An 18,654-nucleotide genomic window follows, 5' to 3' on the forward strand; every position below is an offset into this window, starting at 1 on the left:
AGAACATTTTAGGGGGGAAGGAAACTGCAAAACTTAGTGATAGTTGAAGGCTGTGATTTGGGCTATGATTTTAGGAAGCTTTAGTGTGGTTTGGTGGGGAGATTTGGCTGAACCATGGCTGCTAACATAACCACTCGGGCAGCTTTTCCGGTTCAAAGGATAGAAGAAAATGAACAGTGTTAAAACGACATGTCATTTGGGGCTTGGTTTACATCCCAACGACACTTCGTCTGTTAAAAGGGAACTAGGTTAAAATTAAAGTTATATGTCAATTTGCCCCCTAAACGTCTGAACACATTCAATTAAGCTCCACATTGTTCTTATAGTTTATGATATTTTCAGTCTCACCCCTGTAATTTCGCAATTAGACTCTTGGATTTCCTACGTTCCTTACAAAATGGTCTTTGGTTTTGGGTTTTTCCAATTCAGACTTAATTGACTCTTCAAACTTCTAATTATTACAATTTCACCCCTGATTCAATTAAACCCTTGGAATCTCAATTCATATTCATTCTAGTCCCTGGATCCTTATTCCTTGCAAATTTAACTAGAATTGACTCCTGAACTTTGATATTTCTCTAATTAAACCCCTAACTGCACTAATTAAACCAATTCAAGGTTCAAACGGCATTTATGATCAAATTAATTACTATATTTATTATTGAAGATAATTGAGTTTCTCAAACCTATTCATCAATCTTTTTTTTAGCATTAATATAATGAGCGTGTTTGGCAGTGTGGTAGTGGTTGCTTTTCAAATAGTTTTTCGTGCCGAAAACATGCCAATGATGTTTTTTCATTTTTTAAAAATCATTTTTGACATCAGCACATTAAAACGATCTAAAAAGTACAAACCGAACTCAATTTTAACAAAAAAAAAAAATTCAAATTTGCACCAAACACAAGTGCAAACGCAGAGACAAACGGTCTCAATATCTTAACAAGTAATTTTTGGCATTTCTAGCAAAAATTCTGAACTTGTCAAAATTTCTTAAAAACAATGAAACTCTAACAATTACATAAGGTTATAAATATCTTTATCCTATGAATTTTTTTTATAGTATTTCAAATGTTAACAGAACATTTATCACTTTTCAGTTCATAGTTAATTCCTTAATAATATAAATAGTGATCAATCATTCGCATGCAATAAGTTTAGAGAGAGGTATGAATTAATTTAATAACATAAGTACTTGGATAATCATAATTAAGCTATACCATAATCCTATAAAAGAAAACTTATTTCATAATTAAACTGAATACCAATGTATTTGATACATTTAACATCAGAAAAAATGATTGCTCCATGATAAATCTAGCTCCTTGAGGCTCACGTCTCCTTGAGGAAATTGGATTCCAAGTTGTTGGCTCCTTGAAGAATTTGTTCTTCTCTTTTCTACTGAAAGACGTTGCCTCCCTTTCAAAACAACAAGAAAACCGAAGCAACCCTCAGCAGTTGTCGTAAGAAGCTTTTAAACCCTTGGTCCTTTCCTTTAAAGGAAAGGAAACAAATTTTCTCATCTGTCAAATAGTGTTGTAGATTTTTATCTCTGGATTGCGGGCGATGAAAAACATGTGAATTACAAAATTTCTATTTGATAAATAATTGTTTTTTATTTATTGAGTCAGATTTCTATATATTAGCAATTAAAAGAGAAAAAACATCATAATATATCATAAAGTTTACTCATGTATTTGCACAGTCATGAAAAACCAGCATATAATATATCAGTTTTTTTTTTTTTTTTCAATCTCTTCCCTTTTCCTACATTTACTCTCTCTTCGGAAAAAAATCAATTCATCCTCCCCGGATCAACAGCCATAACCATGCCACCACCCACAGAACAGGAGCCACCCATTGTTGACCAACCCAAATAGTCCACGTCAAAGACCAGTCCAGCCACCACGCTGTCGAACAACCCCACAACAACCAAGGGACTCCAGCTGAGATTTCAGAGCAGACCCATACAACAACCACTGCACAACCAAGACCAGCAATCCCTCAAGTAGTCTTCCCCTCTCCCCATCACTAACTCCGGAAAATGCAACATCAGTAACTTTATGGGCAATTTTTTTGGTGAATCATAGGATATAATGCTGACCCGAGAACACCATATTCAACTAAGTGTATTCAACTCTTCCTCTGTAATCCTAAAATACTGAAAAGGGTCATTCAACCAGCCCAAAGAACAAAATTTTAATGGAGTCCCTACACACAAGTACATGGAATCTGTGGTGTACGAGATTCAAGATCTTAAAGAGGTAATATAATTTGGGACCTAAAAGTTTTACTTTAAAGGTTTGCGTACCTTGATCATTAGTGTGGACCATTGCATTTCATAATCTATAATGCTCTCAATGTGCTAGTGCATTAAGGACCGAGTAGATCAGTTTCTAAGCTATTATCATGAGAGCTTTCAGGGAAGACAAAAGCCAAGGCTGTTGATACACTTGATTTCTCCTGATAAAATCTAAGCAGTAGAATCGCACTCGGCCAGAGTGAAATAAATAGTGTTGCTTCACAAGAATAGACGTAACTACAATATTTACAATTTTCACAGATAAGCAAAGCACATTAAGAACAAGGGTCTAACCGATAACAAAACTCTTGTTAAATGCAAGACTGAGTTGTCCGCATGGACTGGAAACATCTTCTTTATCGGATACTGTAAAGCAGGCCATCTTCCTTGATTTGAAAAGGCAGCGTTCTTAGGTTAGGCAGCAAATGTTCCACGCTACTCTCTGATGGTTTCTCATAAATAAGATTGGTGATACAGCCTGTGTATCAACCCTTTCTTCAGGGAAACAAACAAGCGGAAGCTGATAATACATTGATGCAGAGATCAAGGTCATAGATGCCCAAACACCTCAAGTTGAAGATTGGTCACTGAGATCAGTACTTTTTTGCATGCTGCAAATGGCAGGGGACTTTGCTGCAACAGCAGAAGGTGGGTGCAATTCCAGGAACACTTTATTTCCTTCACTATAACTACCTACACATATAGTATCACCCCGACCATGCCAGATACCATCTTGGACATTGTTCATCTCCAATGTCCTCGATTCCTGCTCCATTATAGATGAAATGCTTATAGTTAGGTTTCAGAATCGTCCAAGTGTTTGGCTATGATTAACAACAATCAAAATTTATACATAGGTCGGCAGAAAAGAACCTGGGATAATGAGCAGCAGGAGCAGATCAGATGGTAGACACAATCATCCAAGGAACTATCACTACCCTAAAATGAACACATTCCAAAAAACATAGAGTCAGTATGATTTATTTGCAACTTATAGTCTAAAAGATAGAAGTTTCAGGAACAAAAGTAGAAAAATCAGGTAGCCTCAAATAACTAGTAAGTAACCAATGAAAGAAAATGAGAGAGAAAATATTTTGATAATCTCCGTGGAGGTTGTGTTGAAATCAAACTAAAATAGATCTACTAGACAGAAGTTCAATTCCTCCTCAAATGTGGTTAATGCAAAGCACAAATAAGATGATCTGACCAAAACTTGACATTGATGAAAATGTAAACTGCAACCATTAGGTTTATAATACAGATGTTCAAAGTGATACAACGATATAGAGAAAATAAACAAAACTCAAACTAATGAGAGAGCACTGTCAACACATTTGAACTGACAAGTTTGGAGGTCACACAATAAAAGTAGTTATGCCTATCAAACCAAAAACAGTTGAAGTCATTCCTTCTAGCTCCACTTCATATGCACTAGCACTCGAATGTCCAGAACAAAAAAATCTGCATGATGATTCTCATAAATACCAGTAAACTTTGAACACTTATATATGCAGGTCTTCCAACAAAGTCCCATTACATTTGACAATTGAAGGCACAATGTATATCAAATACACTTAAATGTCAAAGTTTGATTCACATAAAGAGAGATATCAAATACAAATGTGAATATAGCTGTGCTTCTACGCACATAATCTAAAAGATAAAACAAGAAGCAAAAATCTAAGAATAAAACCATCTCATGTTGCAACTAAACCAAATAATCAGCAAAAGTTAAACACAATGATATATAAATGCTCACCCTGATGTTAAATTTCTTTTTCATCTGTGTGCGGAAGAAACCCAAATACATTCCTATAAAGAAGGTAATTGCAACTGAAAAATACAGAAAGTAGAGACGCTTCGTCACAATAAAGGCAACAAAGCTGAGAAGGGCACTGAAAGCAAGAGCATAATATACGACTCCCTGCAAAATCACATTTATGAATTCAGAATTCATTTGCATAAAGATCACATTTTGAATTTGTAAAAGCCAAATTCTTACTTTAGTTATCTAAATTCTTAAAATTTAAAGAATTGCAAGAAAATGCCACCTGAAGAAAACAAGAACCAAAACCAGTTCGTCTCATGTTTTTTCCAAATCTATAGCATGGACAGCTGCAACATCAAGTGCACGGTTACTTAAAGTCAGAGCAAAATTCAAACACATAATACCAATAAAAAAAAATGGAAGAATCCAATATTGCCTGAAACACTCTATGTTCAATGGCCCAAAGACGGCATAATTGACCAGAATAAACAAATCAACATTGAAGATAATTCATCATAACACACACACAAAAAGATCCCTTCTGAGCATTGCCTTTAACTATTAAATTCCCATAAAATTAAAGTCAATATCCACACATAAACAGTTTTTTAAAGAAACAATACAAATATATATTTAAAGCTACAAACATGAATTCTTCACCTCATGTTATATTTAAAGAAACAATACAAATATATATTTATAAACCAAACTGATTTTTTTTAAAAATACAAATTTAAAGCTGCCATCATGAAATTTCCATATCCAATTAAACTCCCCAAACCCATTAACATTAAAAGACTACACACAAACGTAAACTAAACTAAAATATTTTTTTATTAAATTTAACGCAAAGCAATAATTAGCTAGAAACACAACAAAACCAAAGGAATAATTTTTTTTAAAAAAAGAACGAAAACAAAATGAAAAGTTCCATCTTTTCTTTATGGGTTTAGCTTCTCCTTGTAAATTCTAATCACGGAACACTCGGAAAACAGAAACAGAGATAGAAGATTACCAAAGAGATTCAATGGCAATGCGGCGGTCATCAAAGCAATCAAGAACTTCACCTTCCCACATCCTGAAACCACCACCGCCACCTCCAACTCCAACTCCATTATTATAATGACGCAAATCACCTTCTTCCTCTTCTTCTTTGCTTTCAAGTTTGGCCCAATATTTGCCTTGTGTTTGCATAGCCACAGTAGAACATAACAGATCAAAATCCAAAACACTCATTCCTTCCATTAACAGCTTCTCCTCTTCATCTTCCTCCTTCCTTCCATTCACCTCTAATTGCTTTTCCAAATCCCCCATTTCACAAACAAAGAAAGTTTGACAAATCACTTACCAGTAAGCAAACACACCAAAAGTTTTCCTTTCTTTCGTTCTCTTCCTTCTTATCCTTTGTGCATTAAAAAAAGGGCTTCTCTCCTTTTTATATATGGCAATGTGTTTTCAGTTTTATTTTTTATATGATAAACTATATTCTAGTCCCTATAGAGTACTCAATGCTCTACTTTGTCCTCTATAGTTTATAGTATTTTTTATAAACTTTGTAGCTTTAAAAGGCCTAGGTCTAACCTGACTCGAGAACTAGGGCTACTAGTTACTGAGATTAAACTGTGTTTCAGCTTGGTTAATTGATGGGTTAGTGAGTTAATCCAATTTTTTTTATATTAAAATAGCAATATCTTGATAAAAAAGCAAAATCAAAATTGACCGAATATTATTTTTTTTTTCCTTCTTTATATTCCTTTCCTTGCTCATGCTTCTCTATCATTTTATTTTCTTTTAATTCATTTTTTTTTATCATTTTGGCTACATGCTTTTTTCTCATGCATATACAGTATTGAATCCATTTTTTTTTAATGGAGACAAGATGGTTTTGGATATTGGGAAATAATCAATTTTGTAACCAAAATAATCTATTTTTTATAATTAAATCATCAAATTACATGAATAATTTATTAACAAAAAATTAATGAAATTAGTTCATTACTAAAGATAGAAATAAAAAAGGAAGCCCATAAGAACTCTTTCTTGATGGTTTTATTTAAGTTTATAGTAGGGCTTTTTGTTTTGTTTTGTAGCATTACTGAAAACTTAAAAGAGTTATTTTGGGTTGCACTCTCAAACATCACGTGAAGAAATCTCATACTATAAGGACTATACTAAAATAAATATGGACATAGAGGACCTAAATAATAGTTTACCTTTGTTTTATACTTATGGGGAGGCCGTTGCTTTTAGGTTTTCTAAGAGACGATTCTCTGTCTTCTAGTTGGGTGGGGTTGGCGGGGAATTAATGGAAAGTGGGACCCACTTGGATTTTAAGACGGTACAGCTGTTGCCATGTAATAAGAGTTATTGCTTAACACTTGTTTCCTAACCGTCTTCACTGTGGTTACAACTACAACAAGTAAAAAACAAAATTAATATTAGTTTCTAAATTCTCAAAAAATAAAAAACAAAACATAACGAAAAGGTTTATTTTGAATATTTTTCATTTATTTTATTTTATTAATTTTAAAATATTTTTTTTTAATCTTGAGATTTATGGTTTTGAGTCTAACTCTAGAAAAAGGAAATTAGAAGAGTTTATGTTCAAAAAAAGATTATATCAATCCAATTATGAGATGACCTAATAAGAAACTTGCAAAAAAAAAAAAATTCCCAATGCATGAAAATTGAAACCTCTTTGCTAATGCATGAGGGTCTCCTCTCTCTCCAAAAAATTATGTTTTAAAATAAAACTCACAACATAACTGAATTCACACCAATTGAAATAATATTTTATGAGAGGCCTGTCATATTTGAACATGAACACACATTGTGGGGGAAACAAGAAGATGGATGTGTTTTCTATAATTGGAAGGAAAACTAGGTATCAAGTTGAGTGGAAGGCAAAGAAGAGCATGTCGTTAGGTGTTCACTGAAGAACAGGCCATGCCCATGATGAACTAATTTTACAGGTAAATGCCTAATCAAATAGCATTCATAATTAACAAACAAATTTGTTGGTTTACCTGTTTAATAAATAAACACATCATCACCATCTCTATCTCACCCTTGGAGAATTCCTTCAATAAAAGGCCATCATGGTGCTGCTGATCATGGAGGCGGGACCTTTAGAAAATCATGCATACATGGAGTTTTGTTTTTGCTAAGATAAACTTCTAATTCCCGATAAATATCACTTTTTGTGCAACTAATGTGAATTTCTCCACAAACCCATGTGCAAAAGGCCATTTTATAGTGCTCATTTGACAAAATCAAAGGAAAATGATAGTGTCAAATGGAGCACCAAGGACCTTGGCATGTACCATGTGTATTATGAAAGGTGTTGCGTTATATGATGTCACCAAGGGCCAAAGAAGGGCCGCAGGCTGGAACCAGTTGAAAATGCACCAACAAGCTAAGAACAGTCCTTGCCCCTCCATGGCCTTACCAAAATTATGCAGCCAATCCATGCATATTATTCCAATTATAAGAAACAATCCCAGCCCAAGTCATTTCTCCCCATAGTTCTAGTTTTTGGCATCCCTATGATCATAGACGAGTGCTTATCCCTCTATTCAAGTTATCTTAGTTTAATTGACAATGAAATTGCCTAACAGAAACTATATAATATATCTCATCAAAATATTTGAGATACTTCATTACTAATTAGGTCTGCACAACGTTCAAATAACTTTTGCAGGTCACCTGAAGGTCCATCTTCATGTTAGAATTTGGTTTATGAGAATCTGCTTTAAAAATAAAAGATAGAGATAAGTGCAGATAAGTGTTTAAATAAGTCTTGTCGCACGTGTGCAACATTGCGGCAAAAACATTCAACCTTAAAATTTTATCTATCATAGAAAAATAAGGGGAGACAAGGGATTCTTGTCTTTTATTAGTGAAAAAATGGAATGGAATTCACCACTTATTATTTTGGTTACTAGAAACCCTAACTGGTCTCAGAGACCAGGTATGAGAACTGATTGCTTAAAGGGAAGGTTTTAGCACCCCAAATATGCTCTACCTAAGGTAGGCTGCATTGTTTAATTCTCCGATAAAATCTAAGGTCTTGTCGTGTTTTCTAGCTGTTGGTTCGTCTATGGTTTAAGAAAAGTCTTTTTCGGTAAAGAGATCATTATTTTATCGGGTAAAACCTAATTGTTTTAACGCCAACAAAAGAATTTTAATATCTGGAATACGTCTTACGTATAAGATCATAACCCTAGATATTTAAAAGAAAAAACAAAATAATTTTTTTTGAAAATTTTGAAATATTGGTCTAGTTCTCGTGACTTTAATAAACTGGTTATTAGAGCCAAAATACATGCTAATATAAATTTTTGAATCTTTGTTGTATGAAAATATGATATGATTTTTTTTTTTGAAAGACTAGGCCATATGCGTGAAAACAAAACCTTTTTTTTATGTTTTGACGAAAACTAGGTACTTTAATACCGGATTTGCATCTTTATGGTATAAAAATACAAACCAAATACTAAGCAAAATTTAGTAGAAAAATACGCAGGAAAGTTAGATTTTTTTATAAATAATTTTTGAAGCATATTTCACTTTTTTATTTTATTTTTTTTATATATATATTTTTAACGGGGTGGACCCAGCCCCAAGAAAAATTGAGCCGAGATCAGCCCAATAAAATGCAAACTATCTCCTATTGGGCTGGACTCAGCCCGACCCTATAGGTGGGCTGAAATCCAACCCAGGCTGGTTACTGTTCCCATGTACGATAACTAGCCCAAATACAATTACCCAGTTACTATGCTCATGCACAGTAACTGGGTAATTATATGTTCATTTTGCTTGCAGAAACATTCTGCATACAAAGACGATGAATAGGAAACAAAAACAAGGATAAAAGAACTACCTGGAATGAAGGCGCTTTCATTCACGGTTCTGGTGGCTCCCAGTGGCGTTGGTGTCACAGCAACCAGTTGTAGTGGCAAACGTTGGTCCTCCTCCTTCTTCACTCTACTTTAGTGTGCTATTATTCTCCCCCCCCCTTTTTTTTTGTTCTCCCTGTAAACAACACTCTTGCCTCTTTGCAGCGACTTCGTGGCAGTGCGACTAGTGCTAGCAGTGCGACTGGTGGCGGTGAAGAGGAGGACGGGCCATGGTACACGGAGGACGTTGCTTCAGTTTCTCTGTATTTTCTTCTTCCTCCTCCTGCCTTTTGCTGGTGCTTCACCGTTCACTCTACTCTCTCTTTTTCTCTTAGATTTTCTTTTTTTTTTCCTTCCCCTTTGTTCCCTATCTCAAGTTTTTTTTTTCTGTCCTCTTTTCTCCCTCTTTGTCTTCTCTTTTTTTCCTGTCCAATCCTCGTTCCTCCTCTGTTTTCTCCTCTGACTTTTATAGCCAGAAGATGCATGCTTTAAGGTAACAGTCGGCGTGCATCACAACAGCGAGGAACATCAGTCGTGAGACGTGCCTCCCTTTAACTGCAGCTCCGTTGTCTATGCTGCTAATGCTTCCTCTGTTTTTATTGCCAGTTGTTTTATTTGAAGAAGATAATGAATAGCTTTAAGTGAAATGGCACTGTTTTTCCATTTTAGCTGATATTTTCCGATTTGGTCCTTGAATGTTTATGCAATTTTGTAATCAAGCCCCCCAAAAAAAATCATAATTACATCCCTTGATTTTAGCACCTTTTTTCGGTTTAGTCCTTGGTGTTGGATTGTTTCAATTAAATCCCTAATTAACCATCAAACTTCAATAATTATGCAAGTAAGCCCCAGATTTGACCAAATCATTTCTTCAAAATTATAATTGCACCCCATAACTTTAATTACTTCCAATAAAAGCCTAAATTGACTTAAAAAATTAATTTTCTTGCAATTAAACCCTCCATAAATTCAATTAAACCTTGGATAAAATTTAATTGAGTCCATAAACATCTTATTTTAGACTTTTCTTTCTCAACTTGAATTTTCTTTGTCAATAGGGCTCTCATTAGTAGAAAATATAACGTCAAATTTCAATTCTTGTATTTCTGAACCTCCTCAACCAATTCCTAGCCATTTTATAGGCATTTCAGCATCCTTTTCTCACTCCTGTTTTTTTTTTTTTATTCCTTCCGAATATTTTTTTGTATTTTCTTATTTTTTGCATGGAAACCCAAAATTGGATAACAACAAGTCTTCAATGTTATTGTTTTTATAACAAATTCTGCCGCAAGATTTGCTATGAATTTTTTTATTTGGAGTCCAATAATCTCTCATGTTTGTTAAGAGTTTTTTTTTATTATTGTCATGTATCTTTTGTAAGCCATTAAATAGGTACTCTCAATTAATTAAAAGTATTGATCTTTCTATACACAACTATGCTTTTTAGAATTTTCTTCTCTTCTTAAATCAGTGTTACTTGTGAGCTAAGATTTCTAATAGTGGTATTAGAGCTTTATATCCTACAGGCTATAAGGCAAGTATTTTGAGTGTTAAACACATAGAGGGTGAGTGTAAACATTTATTTTTTTTCTTCTGTTTCAATGTCTACTTCAAGTAATACTGCATCTGCAATTTCAATGTTCAATGGTGAATACTACCATATTTGGGCTGTCAAGATGAGGTTTTATCTAAGATCTCAAGGCTTGTAAAATGTTATTGTGTCTAAATCTGATCTATCACCATTGATAACAAACCCCATAATTGCTTAGATGAAAGCGCATGAAGAATAAAAAGTCAAGAAGGACAAAGCCATACCTGCCTATATTTTGGACTTATAGATTATATTTTCACCAAAATAATGAACATGGAAGCACCAAAACAAGTATGGGACAAGCTCCAAGTTGAATTTGAAGGTAAAAACAGAGTCAAAACAGTTAGGTTTCTTGTATTGAAAAGAGAATTTGAATTGATGAAGATGAAAGCCGTTGAGTCCGTCAAAGATTATTTTGGCAAATTAATGGATGTTGTAAATTAAATGAGACTTCTTAACAAAACATTTGAAGATTATAAGGTGGTAAAAAAACTTATAGTATCTGTACCATAAAATTTTGAAGCTAAGATCTCTACGATAAAAGAGTCTTGTGATTTGCAAAATCTCGCTATTGTAGAGTTAATTAGCAAACTTCATGTACAAGAGCAAAAGGTACAAATGAGAGAAAATGAGGCCTTGAAGATGCTTTCCAAGCAAACAACAAAAGAAGGAGTACTAATAACCTGCCAAGAAAGAAACCTGTCAAATTTTCTAAGGGAAAGACAAGTATATCTTTAAGAAGATAATTTTTCTCACTTTGCTCTTATTGCAGAAGAACTAACCATGCTGAGAAATATTGTTGGTTTAAGGGTAAACCCTCTATCTAGTGTACGTTCTATAATCATCTTGGCCATAGTGAGAAATATTACAGAATCAAGAAGAAACAATCTCAACAGCAAATACAACAACAAACAAATGTTTCTGAAAAAGGCAAAGATGATGAGGAGCATTTGTTTATGGCATCACAAGCTAGCAACACCTATAAGCTGAATACATGGCTTATAAACAATGGCTGCACTAGTCACATGACTAAGTTTCTGTCATTTTTTTCTTGTTTTGATAGATCATTTCAACCAAATATCAAGTTGGGAAATGGAGATATTGTACAGGCTAAAAGAAAAGGGCATTGTTGTGTTTAGCACAAATAGAAGTACTAAAATCATCACAAATATTCTTTACATTCCAAAATTATCAAAATCTCCTTAGTGTTGCACAAATGCTAAGAAATGGTTATGAAGTCTCTTTTAAAGAGAGATTTTGCATTATCACTGATACATATGATTCAGAGATAGCAAAAATCAAAATGGATGGTAATAGCTTCTATTTGAAGCTCGATGTAGTTGAGGGCATGTGTTCAGTGCCAAGGTTGATGAAGGTATTGTTTGGCACAAAAGATTTGGTCATTACAATTTAAAATCATTGAAGCTAATATATGATGCTGGTATGGTAAAAGATATGCCTAAAATTCATATTAGTGCACAAATCTATGGAAGCTGTGAACTTGGGAATCAACACCGACAATAATTTCCTCAAAGTTTATCCAAAAGAACCACTCACAAGCTAGAATTAGTCCATTCAGACATCTATGGACCAATAAGTACAACCTCATTGAACAATAATTTATATTTTATATTGTTTATTGATGATTTTAGTAGAATGACTTGGGTTTATTTTCTAAAATACAAGTCACAAGCACTTTCTATGTTTAGAAACTTTAAGAGTATGGTTGAAACTCAAAGTCGTCATAAAATCAAGGTGTTGAAAACTAATAATAGAGAATAGTATACTTCAAAGGAGTTCAATACATTTTGTCAAGAACCTGGGATTATACATTAGCTGACAGTTTCATACTGACCATAGTAAAATGGAGTTTCTAAAAGGAAGAACGGGACTGTGATGGAGATGTCCAGGTGTATTCTGTTTGAAAAGAAGTTACCAACGTTTCTATGGGTTGAAGCAGTAAACACTTTAATATATTTGCTTAAAAGACTACCAACTAAGTCTGTTCAAAGCAAAACACCATTGGAAGCATGGTATAGTGTCTAACCTGCTACCAAACACCTCAAAGTGTTTGGATAATTGTGCTACTTTCATGTGCCTTATGCCAAAAGAGGAAAATTTGAAGAAAAAACTGAGAAAGGAATTCTTGTTGGATATGCAATTAATCTAAAGGTTACATAATGGAGCTAAAATTCAGATTAGCATAGATATTTATTTTAATGAGAATTTTTGTTGGAATTAGGACTTAAAGAAAGTTGATCAGAAAACCACAGCTGCTCTTGAACTAGCAGTAGAAAGAATTGGTGTTAAAGATCAATCAGATATTAAAGCAACTTCAAATTCAGCAATACTTAAGGTGAGTCCATTGTCTGATATGTATGAAAGATGTAATCTGGTACATGTTGAGCCTACAAGTTACACTGAAGCTACAAGATTTCCAGCTTAGATTGATGTTATGAAATCAAAAATTGATTCCATTAAAAGAAATGCAAATTGGAGATTGATAGAGCTTCCTCAAGACAAAAAGGAAATTAGTGCGAAGTGGATCCTTATAACCAAATTCAATCTAGATGGTTTAATTTTCAAGCACAAGGCTAGATTGGTTGTTAAAGGCATTGCTTATGTTGCTGGAGTGGATTATAATGATACTTTTGCACCAGTAGCTAGGCATGACACCATAAGACTTCTACTTGCACTTGCGGGTCAAAATGAATGTAAAGTTTATCATTTAGATATCAAGTTTGCCTTTCTAAATGGGATACTCCTTGAAGAAATATATGTTCAGCAACCAAAAGGCTTTGAAGTTGCTTGTCATGAACACAGAGTATACAAGCTACACAAGGCTCTTTATGGCTTGAAACAAGCACCAGAAGCCTGATACAACAGAATTGATACTTATTTGATTCAATTGGGATTCAAGAGAAGTGAAAATGAAGCTACTTTGTATTTGGAACAAAATAGAGATGGTCTGCAGCTGGTAATATCACTATATGTTGACGACATGCTAGTAATTGGAAGCAATGTAAAATTACTAGCAGAGTTCAAAAAAGAAATGCAAGATGTTTTTGAAATGTCTGATCTTGGCATCATGAATTACTTTCTTGGAATGGAAAATACATCAATGCAGTTCAGGTATCTATGTTTCACAAAGGAAATATGTTGTTGATATACTTAAGAAATTCAAGCTTGAATCATTCAAAAAAAGTAGCAACTCCATTGACACAAAATGAGAAGATTTCAAAGAATGATTGTGAGAAACTTGAGGAACCCTCTGCATATAGAAGCTTAGTAGGTAGCCTACTATACTTGATAGCAACCAAATCTGACTTGATGTTTCTAGCTGGTTTGTTGTCAAGGTTCATGAGCTCACCTAGCAATGTACGCATGGGAGTTGCTAAGAGGGTGTTGAAGTATATTAGAGAAACAATCGACCTTGGCATCTGGTACTCTAAGACAGAAGGAGTTAAATTAATTGGATATATAGACAGTGACTGGGGAGTGAGTGTTGATGACATGAAAAACACTTTTAGGTTTGTTTTCACCATTGGTTTAGGTGCAATCTGTTGGAATGCAAAAAAGAAATAAGTGGTGGCACAATCAACTGCAGAAGCAAAGTATATCTCCATAGCAGTTGCTACAAATCAAGCAATCTGGTTAAACAAGTTACTTGCTGATCTGAGCCAAGAACAAAGCTCACCAACTGAATTTTATTGTGATAACAAGTCTGCCATTATCATTATTCAAAATCCGATCCAACATGGTAAGACCAAACAAATCAATATGAAATTTCACTCCATAAGAGAAGCTGCAAAGAATTTACTGATAAAGCTTTAATATTGTCCTATCGATATTCAACTTGCTGATATAATGATTAAAGCACTTCCTAGATCAAGGCTAGAAATTTCTAATGATAAAACTTAGATTGTCTGAGGCAAATCTCAAGGAGTATTAGAATTTGTTTATAAAAATCTACCTCAAAAAAAAAAAAAAACATAAAAGATTGAGATGACTGCTATATGAATAAGTTTCAATGTTATTGTTTTCATAACAGATTTTGCCACAAAATTTGCTGTGAATTCAGTTATTTAAAGTCCAATAATCTCTCATGTTTGTTGAGAGCTTTTTATTATTGTCAGGTTGTTTTGGAAGCCTTTAATATGTACTCTCAATTAATTAAAAGTATTGATCTTTGTATACTCAACTCTGCTATTTAGATTTTTGTTCTCTTCTCAAATAAGTGTTACCTGTGAGCTAAGATTTCTAACACTTCATAGGATGAATGGTGCCCTAATGAAGCAAGTCTTAGCATCCAAAAGGGGTAGACCTTTGAACCCAGAATTCATCATAAATGATGTTTACGCCATGACATACCAAAATTTATCAGCTTGATATACAGAAATGTATTCCCAATAGTTATCTGACAGTATACAAATGATACATATCACACTGCAAACCAGATTGATACCAGTCTAGGCAAAAGGACCTTGGTTTGCCATTTTCAGATGATGCAAAAGTAGCTGGAACAAGATTACCATATTAAACAGTTGCTTGGAGTTTAAGACTTTGCGGCTGGTCTCACAAGTCCCAATCCTGAACCACTACCCAAATGCTTGAACTCTGTTGCCATGAGATGATCCCCATGGCCAGCAAAGCCTGTTCCACCTTTTCCCAAGTTCACCAAATTGCGCTCTTTACATCCCTTAGTGCAAACCAGACAAACCTTATCGACAGCCATAAATTTGTCAGAGCACTTCTTGCAGAAGACATGACCACAGGAACTAAGTGCCACTAGTGATAGTGTGTTGGTGAGAGTAACCTTGCAGCTAGGACAAATGTAGGTCTTATCAAGAGAACTGGATGATTTTGTTTCACTGGTGTCTTCTGTAAAGTAAACAGGGAACAGGCTCTTCAGCTTGAGCTTTTCCTTGCCTTCTGGGCAGACAGTACTTGTGGAAGGAGCGTCTACTTTAACAGGAGCATCTGGTGTAGCTGAGGGTAGCCAAAATGCTTTCATTGTCCGGAGAGCTTCCTCTTCATACGAAGTGACCTTCACACTGTTTGCCCCATGGAACCCAGGCTTGTCTTGGCTGTGGTTTCTATCACTGTACTGTGGAACTGCACCATGATTTTGCTGATCAAATGCATCAAGCTCCCTTGCTTTCTGCAACATTAACTTCTCTTTCTCCTCATCCTTTTCCTGCTTCTTCTGTAATTCATGAGCAGCTAACTTCCTGACAAGTAAGAGAAAAACACACTTCTCATCGCAGCATTGGCACTGTAAAGAATATAAGAAGATCACACAATACATGGAAACAGCTACAAAATGTTCAAAGCAGTTCGATCCTTCAGGTAAAAAGGCTGAGCTAGCACAGGCTCTCTTATCTTTAATTGATGTTCCAATCTGCTCTTTAAGTTCATATCAAAAAAGAAAGGGGAGGGAATATTGCAATTACAGCCAGTTCTAGTTCAGGTATAAAATAAAATTGTCACAGGACCCTTTTCCATCTAAATCTTTACCATAAATGCAAAGATTAATAAAAGATCTCACAATACATGGAAACAGCTAAAAAATGTACAAAACAGTTCGATCCTCCAGGTAAAAGGGCTGAGCTAGCAAGGCTCTCTTATCTTTAATTGATGTTCCAATCTGCTCTCTAAGTTCATAACAAAAAAGATAGGGGAGGGCAAATTGCACTTAAAGCCAGTTCTAGTTCGGGTATAACATAAAATTGTCACAGGACCCTTTTCCATCTAAATCTTTACCATAAATGCAAAGATTAATATCTTCTTAAATTTTTTCCCAGAGAAGACTCCTATGCTTCTGACAAAAAAATCAGTAGTAAATAGCTTCGCAGACCAATTGCGCCCACAAAGACACAGTCACCATGAAAATTGTAGAAGCTGGCCGGTGACCTAAGATGACCGATTAGACTGTTAAAATGACCAACTTTCTTTCACCATGAATTCCAACCCACTCAATTGCCCAAGAACCTAATTTCCAAAATTCCAAGAAAAAGATCCTAATTTCCAAGATTCCAAGAAATAGTGTATATCAGATAAAGAAATAAGGTAAAAAAACTACAACAGCATACATTCAGAACAGATAACTGCTTAAATACGGGGAAAACTTGAATCATGAGTTCTCTTCGCAGTTTAACAAAAACCTTCTCCCCACACCATGTTGCAAAATAATCTATAAAGGCAGGAATACTTCCTCACGACATTTTAGCTCACACACAACCAAACAGTTACTACCCAAATCAATCAGAGCATTCATGTATCATCATTCGTCACAAAATTCAAAGAGCCTAAGCTTCTCAACACACAAAAACATGGTCTGCCGCTAGAAAAGTTCCCAATTTAATCTCCAATTCAGATTGTAACCTTTCAATCAAAATTTAAACAATCATCTCCCACTTATCATATCAATTTCAGTTCAAAACTCAACAAGCCTTGCTAGTATAATCATAAAACCTTGCTTATCCTTATGAAGGAAAGCCTTGCTCTCCAAAAAGAGCTATTAAACTCAAAACTTACTTAATCGAGGTCCTATTTCACTATGAATCCAATCAATTCACCAACAAAACAAATCCCCCGCTAAACCAAGTCCAAAAAATAAACATTTAAAACAATAACCAAAATTCAAAAAACAATCTTCCTCTATTGTCAACAAGCAAAAATAAATAAATAAATAAAACAAAAATCCAAATCACATAAACAACAAAGCAGAAAAATTCTTAAGAAAATAGAAGGAACCCAAGTTGCTGTTACCTTTGAATGTCTTTCTTTTGGGCTAAGAGGCATTCTAATATGCATTCTTTACAAAAGACATGACCTTTCTGACAAGACATTGGATCAATAAAAGGTTTCAAGCAGAGACAGCAAGCATCGAATGGCTTAATCGAATCCTTTCCAAGTCGCTCCTTTTGTGTCCCATAACCTAGCTTTCTCTTCTCATCGTACGTGAAAAAAGCTAAATCGTTGTTGTTTTTTGAGTGTCTTTGAGGCATTTTTAACGTAAACCCTAAATATTATTTTGGGTTTGATCGACGTATTTGATCGAGGTGAAGCAGACGAAACCCTAGGAATTAAGAATTTGGGGATTTGAAAGTGGATTTCGGGTTTTTAAGTCTGACCGACACGCTGGTGAGGAAAAAAAAAAAATAACTAAAGGCAACACGTCATCTTAACTATAAAATTAGAAAAGTTACATAGCTTCCTCGAATATATTTCTAATCAAAGTAATTTTTTTAAAAATAAGTACTGGTAAAACTAAGTAGAAATAGCAATAAATCAATATCCAAATATCCTGAATTTAGTTGGGTCGAATGAAAGATTTTCTAGGGGTTTTTTTAAAATCAATTGTTTTTTAAAAAATCAAAATCAAAATTAAAATTAAAAAATAAATTCTATTTTCATCCATGAATTATAAAATTAAAAAATACTATAAATTTTAACTATAACATAAAATTATAAAAATAATTCATAAGATAAAAATATACACATTATATTAAAACAGCTCTCTACGGTAACAGTTCAAAATTAATTAATTTAAAACAATAACAGCTCAAAGATAAGACATTATAACTCTACTTGAAAAAATATAAGTTTAAAAAATAATTGCAACACGTCAAAAATCAAATATCAAAATTATAGACAATAATAGATCGAAATTAAGAAAGTAACATATTAAAATTGAGAGTACAAGTTCAAAATTAAAACAGTAACAATTCAAAATTAAAACATTACCAGTTTGAAAGTTATATTATTAACAGTAAGTTCATAATTAAAAAGTAATAGTTTAAAATTGATACGGTAACTTATCAAAATTAAAGGTATAAGTTCAAAATGAAAAAACTAACAGTTAAAACAAAATACAGCAACAGTTGAATTAATGAGATATTAACTGACAAACATTGATTTTAAACAATATATTATCTAAATAAATTTATATTATTTATCTCATCATTAAATGAAATATATATTTTTTTGAATAAAAAACAAATTCATTCAATTAATAGAAATAGAATTGCAGCAATATAAACATGTTAATAGAAGAAAAACAGCGGAAAACTTACTATCGGTCCAAGAATGAAT

The 18,654-nt window shown here is 33.8% G+C and overlaps 2 protein-coding genes across 5 annotated transcripts; both read right to left on the minus strand.

Annotated features, from left to right (window-relative positions):
- Positions 1-1,220: 1,220 nt before the first annotated feature.
- Positions 1,221-5,489, minus strand: LOC118058734 (uncharacterized). Of its 4 annotated transcripts, none has more exons than XR_012169745.1 (6): positions 5,084-5,489; positions 4,352-4,415; positions 4,060-4,224; positions 3,174-3,239; positions 2,595-3,066; positions 1,221-1,417 (listed from the first exon to the last, which is right to left on the minus strand). XR_012169745.1 is itself a non-coding variant. In XM_035071478.2 (5 exons), the coding sequence occupies exons 1-5, from the start codon at positions 5,380-5,382 to the stop codon at positions 2,869-2,871; spliced, it is 792 nt and encodes a 263-aa protein (XP_034927369.1). In that variant the 5' UTR covers positions 5,383-5,489; the 3' UTR covers positions 2,423-2,868. The 4 variants fall into 4 exon arrangements, 1 of the variants encoding a protein (XP_034927369.1); XR_004689229.2 differs by lacking the exon at positions 1,221-1,417 and adding an exon at positions 1,503-1,521; XR_012169744.1 differs by lacking the exon at positions 1,221-1,417 and adding an exon at positions 1,739-2,151.
- Positions 5,490-14,895: 9,406 nt separating this feature from the next.
- LOC118058724 (E3 ubiquitin-protein ligase CSU1) lies at positions 14,896-17,781 on the minus strand. The gene is made up of 2 exons (XM_035071468.2): positions 17,329-17,781; positions 14,896-15,788 (listed from the first exon to the last, which is right to left on the minus strand). Exons 1-2 carry the CDS (start codon positions 17,565-17,567, stop codon positions 15,113-15,115), a joined length of 915 nt encoding a protein of 304 aa, XP_034927359.1. The 5' UTR covers positions 17,568-17,781; the 3' UTR covers positions 14,896-15,112.
- Between the last annotated feature and the right edge of the window lie 873 nt (positions 17,782-18,654).

The sequence above is a fragment of the Populus alba genome, chromosome 4, assembly GCF_005239225.2.
Source record: "Populus alba chromosome 4, ASM523922v2, whole genome shotgun sequence".
NCBI classification, from domain to species: Eukaryota; Viridiplantae; Streptophyta; class Magnoliopsida; order Malpighiales; family Salicaceae; genus Populus; species Populus alba.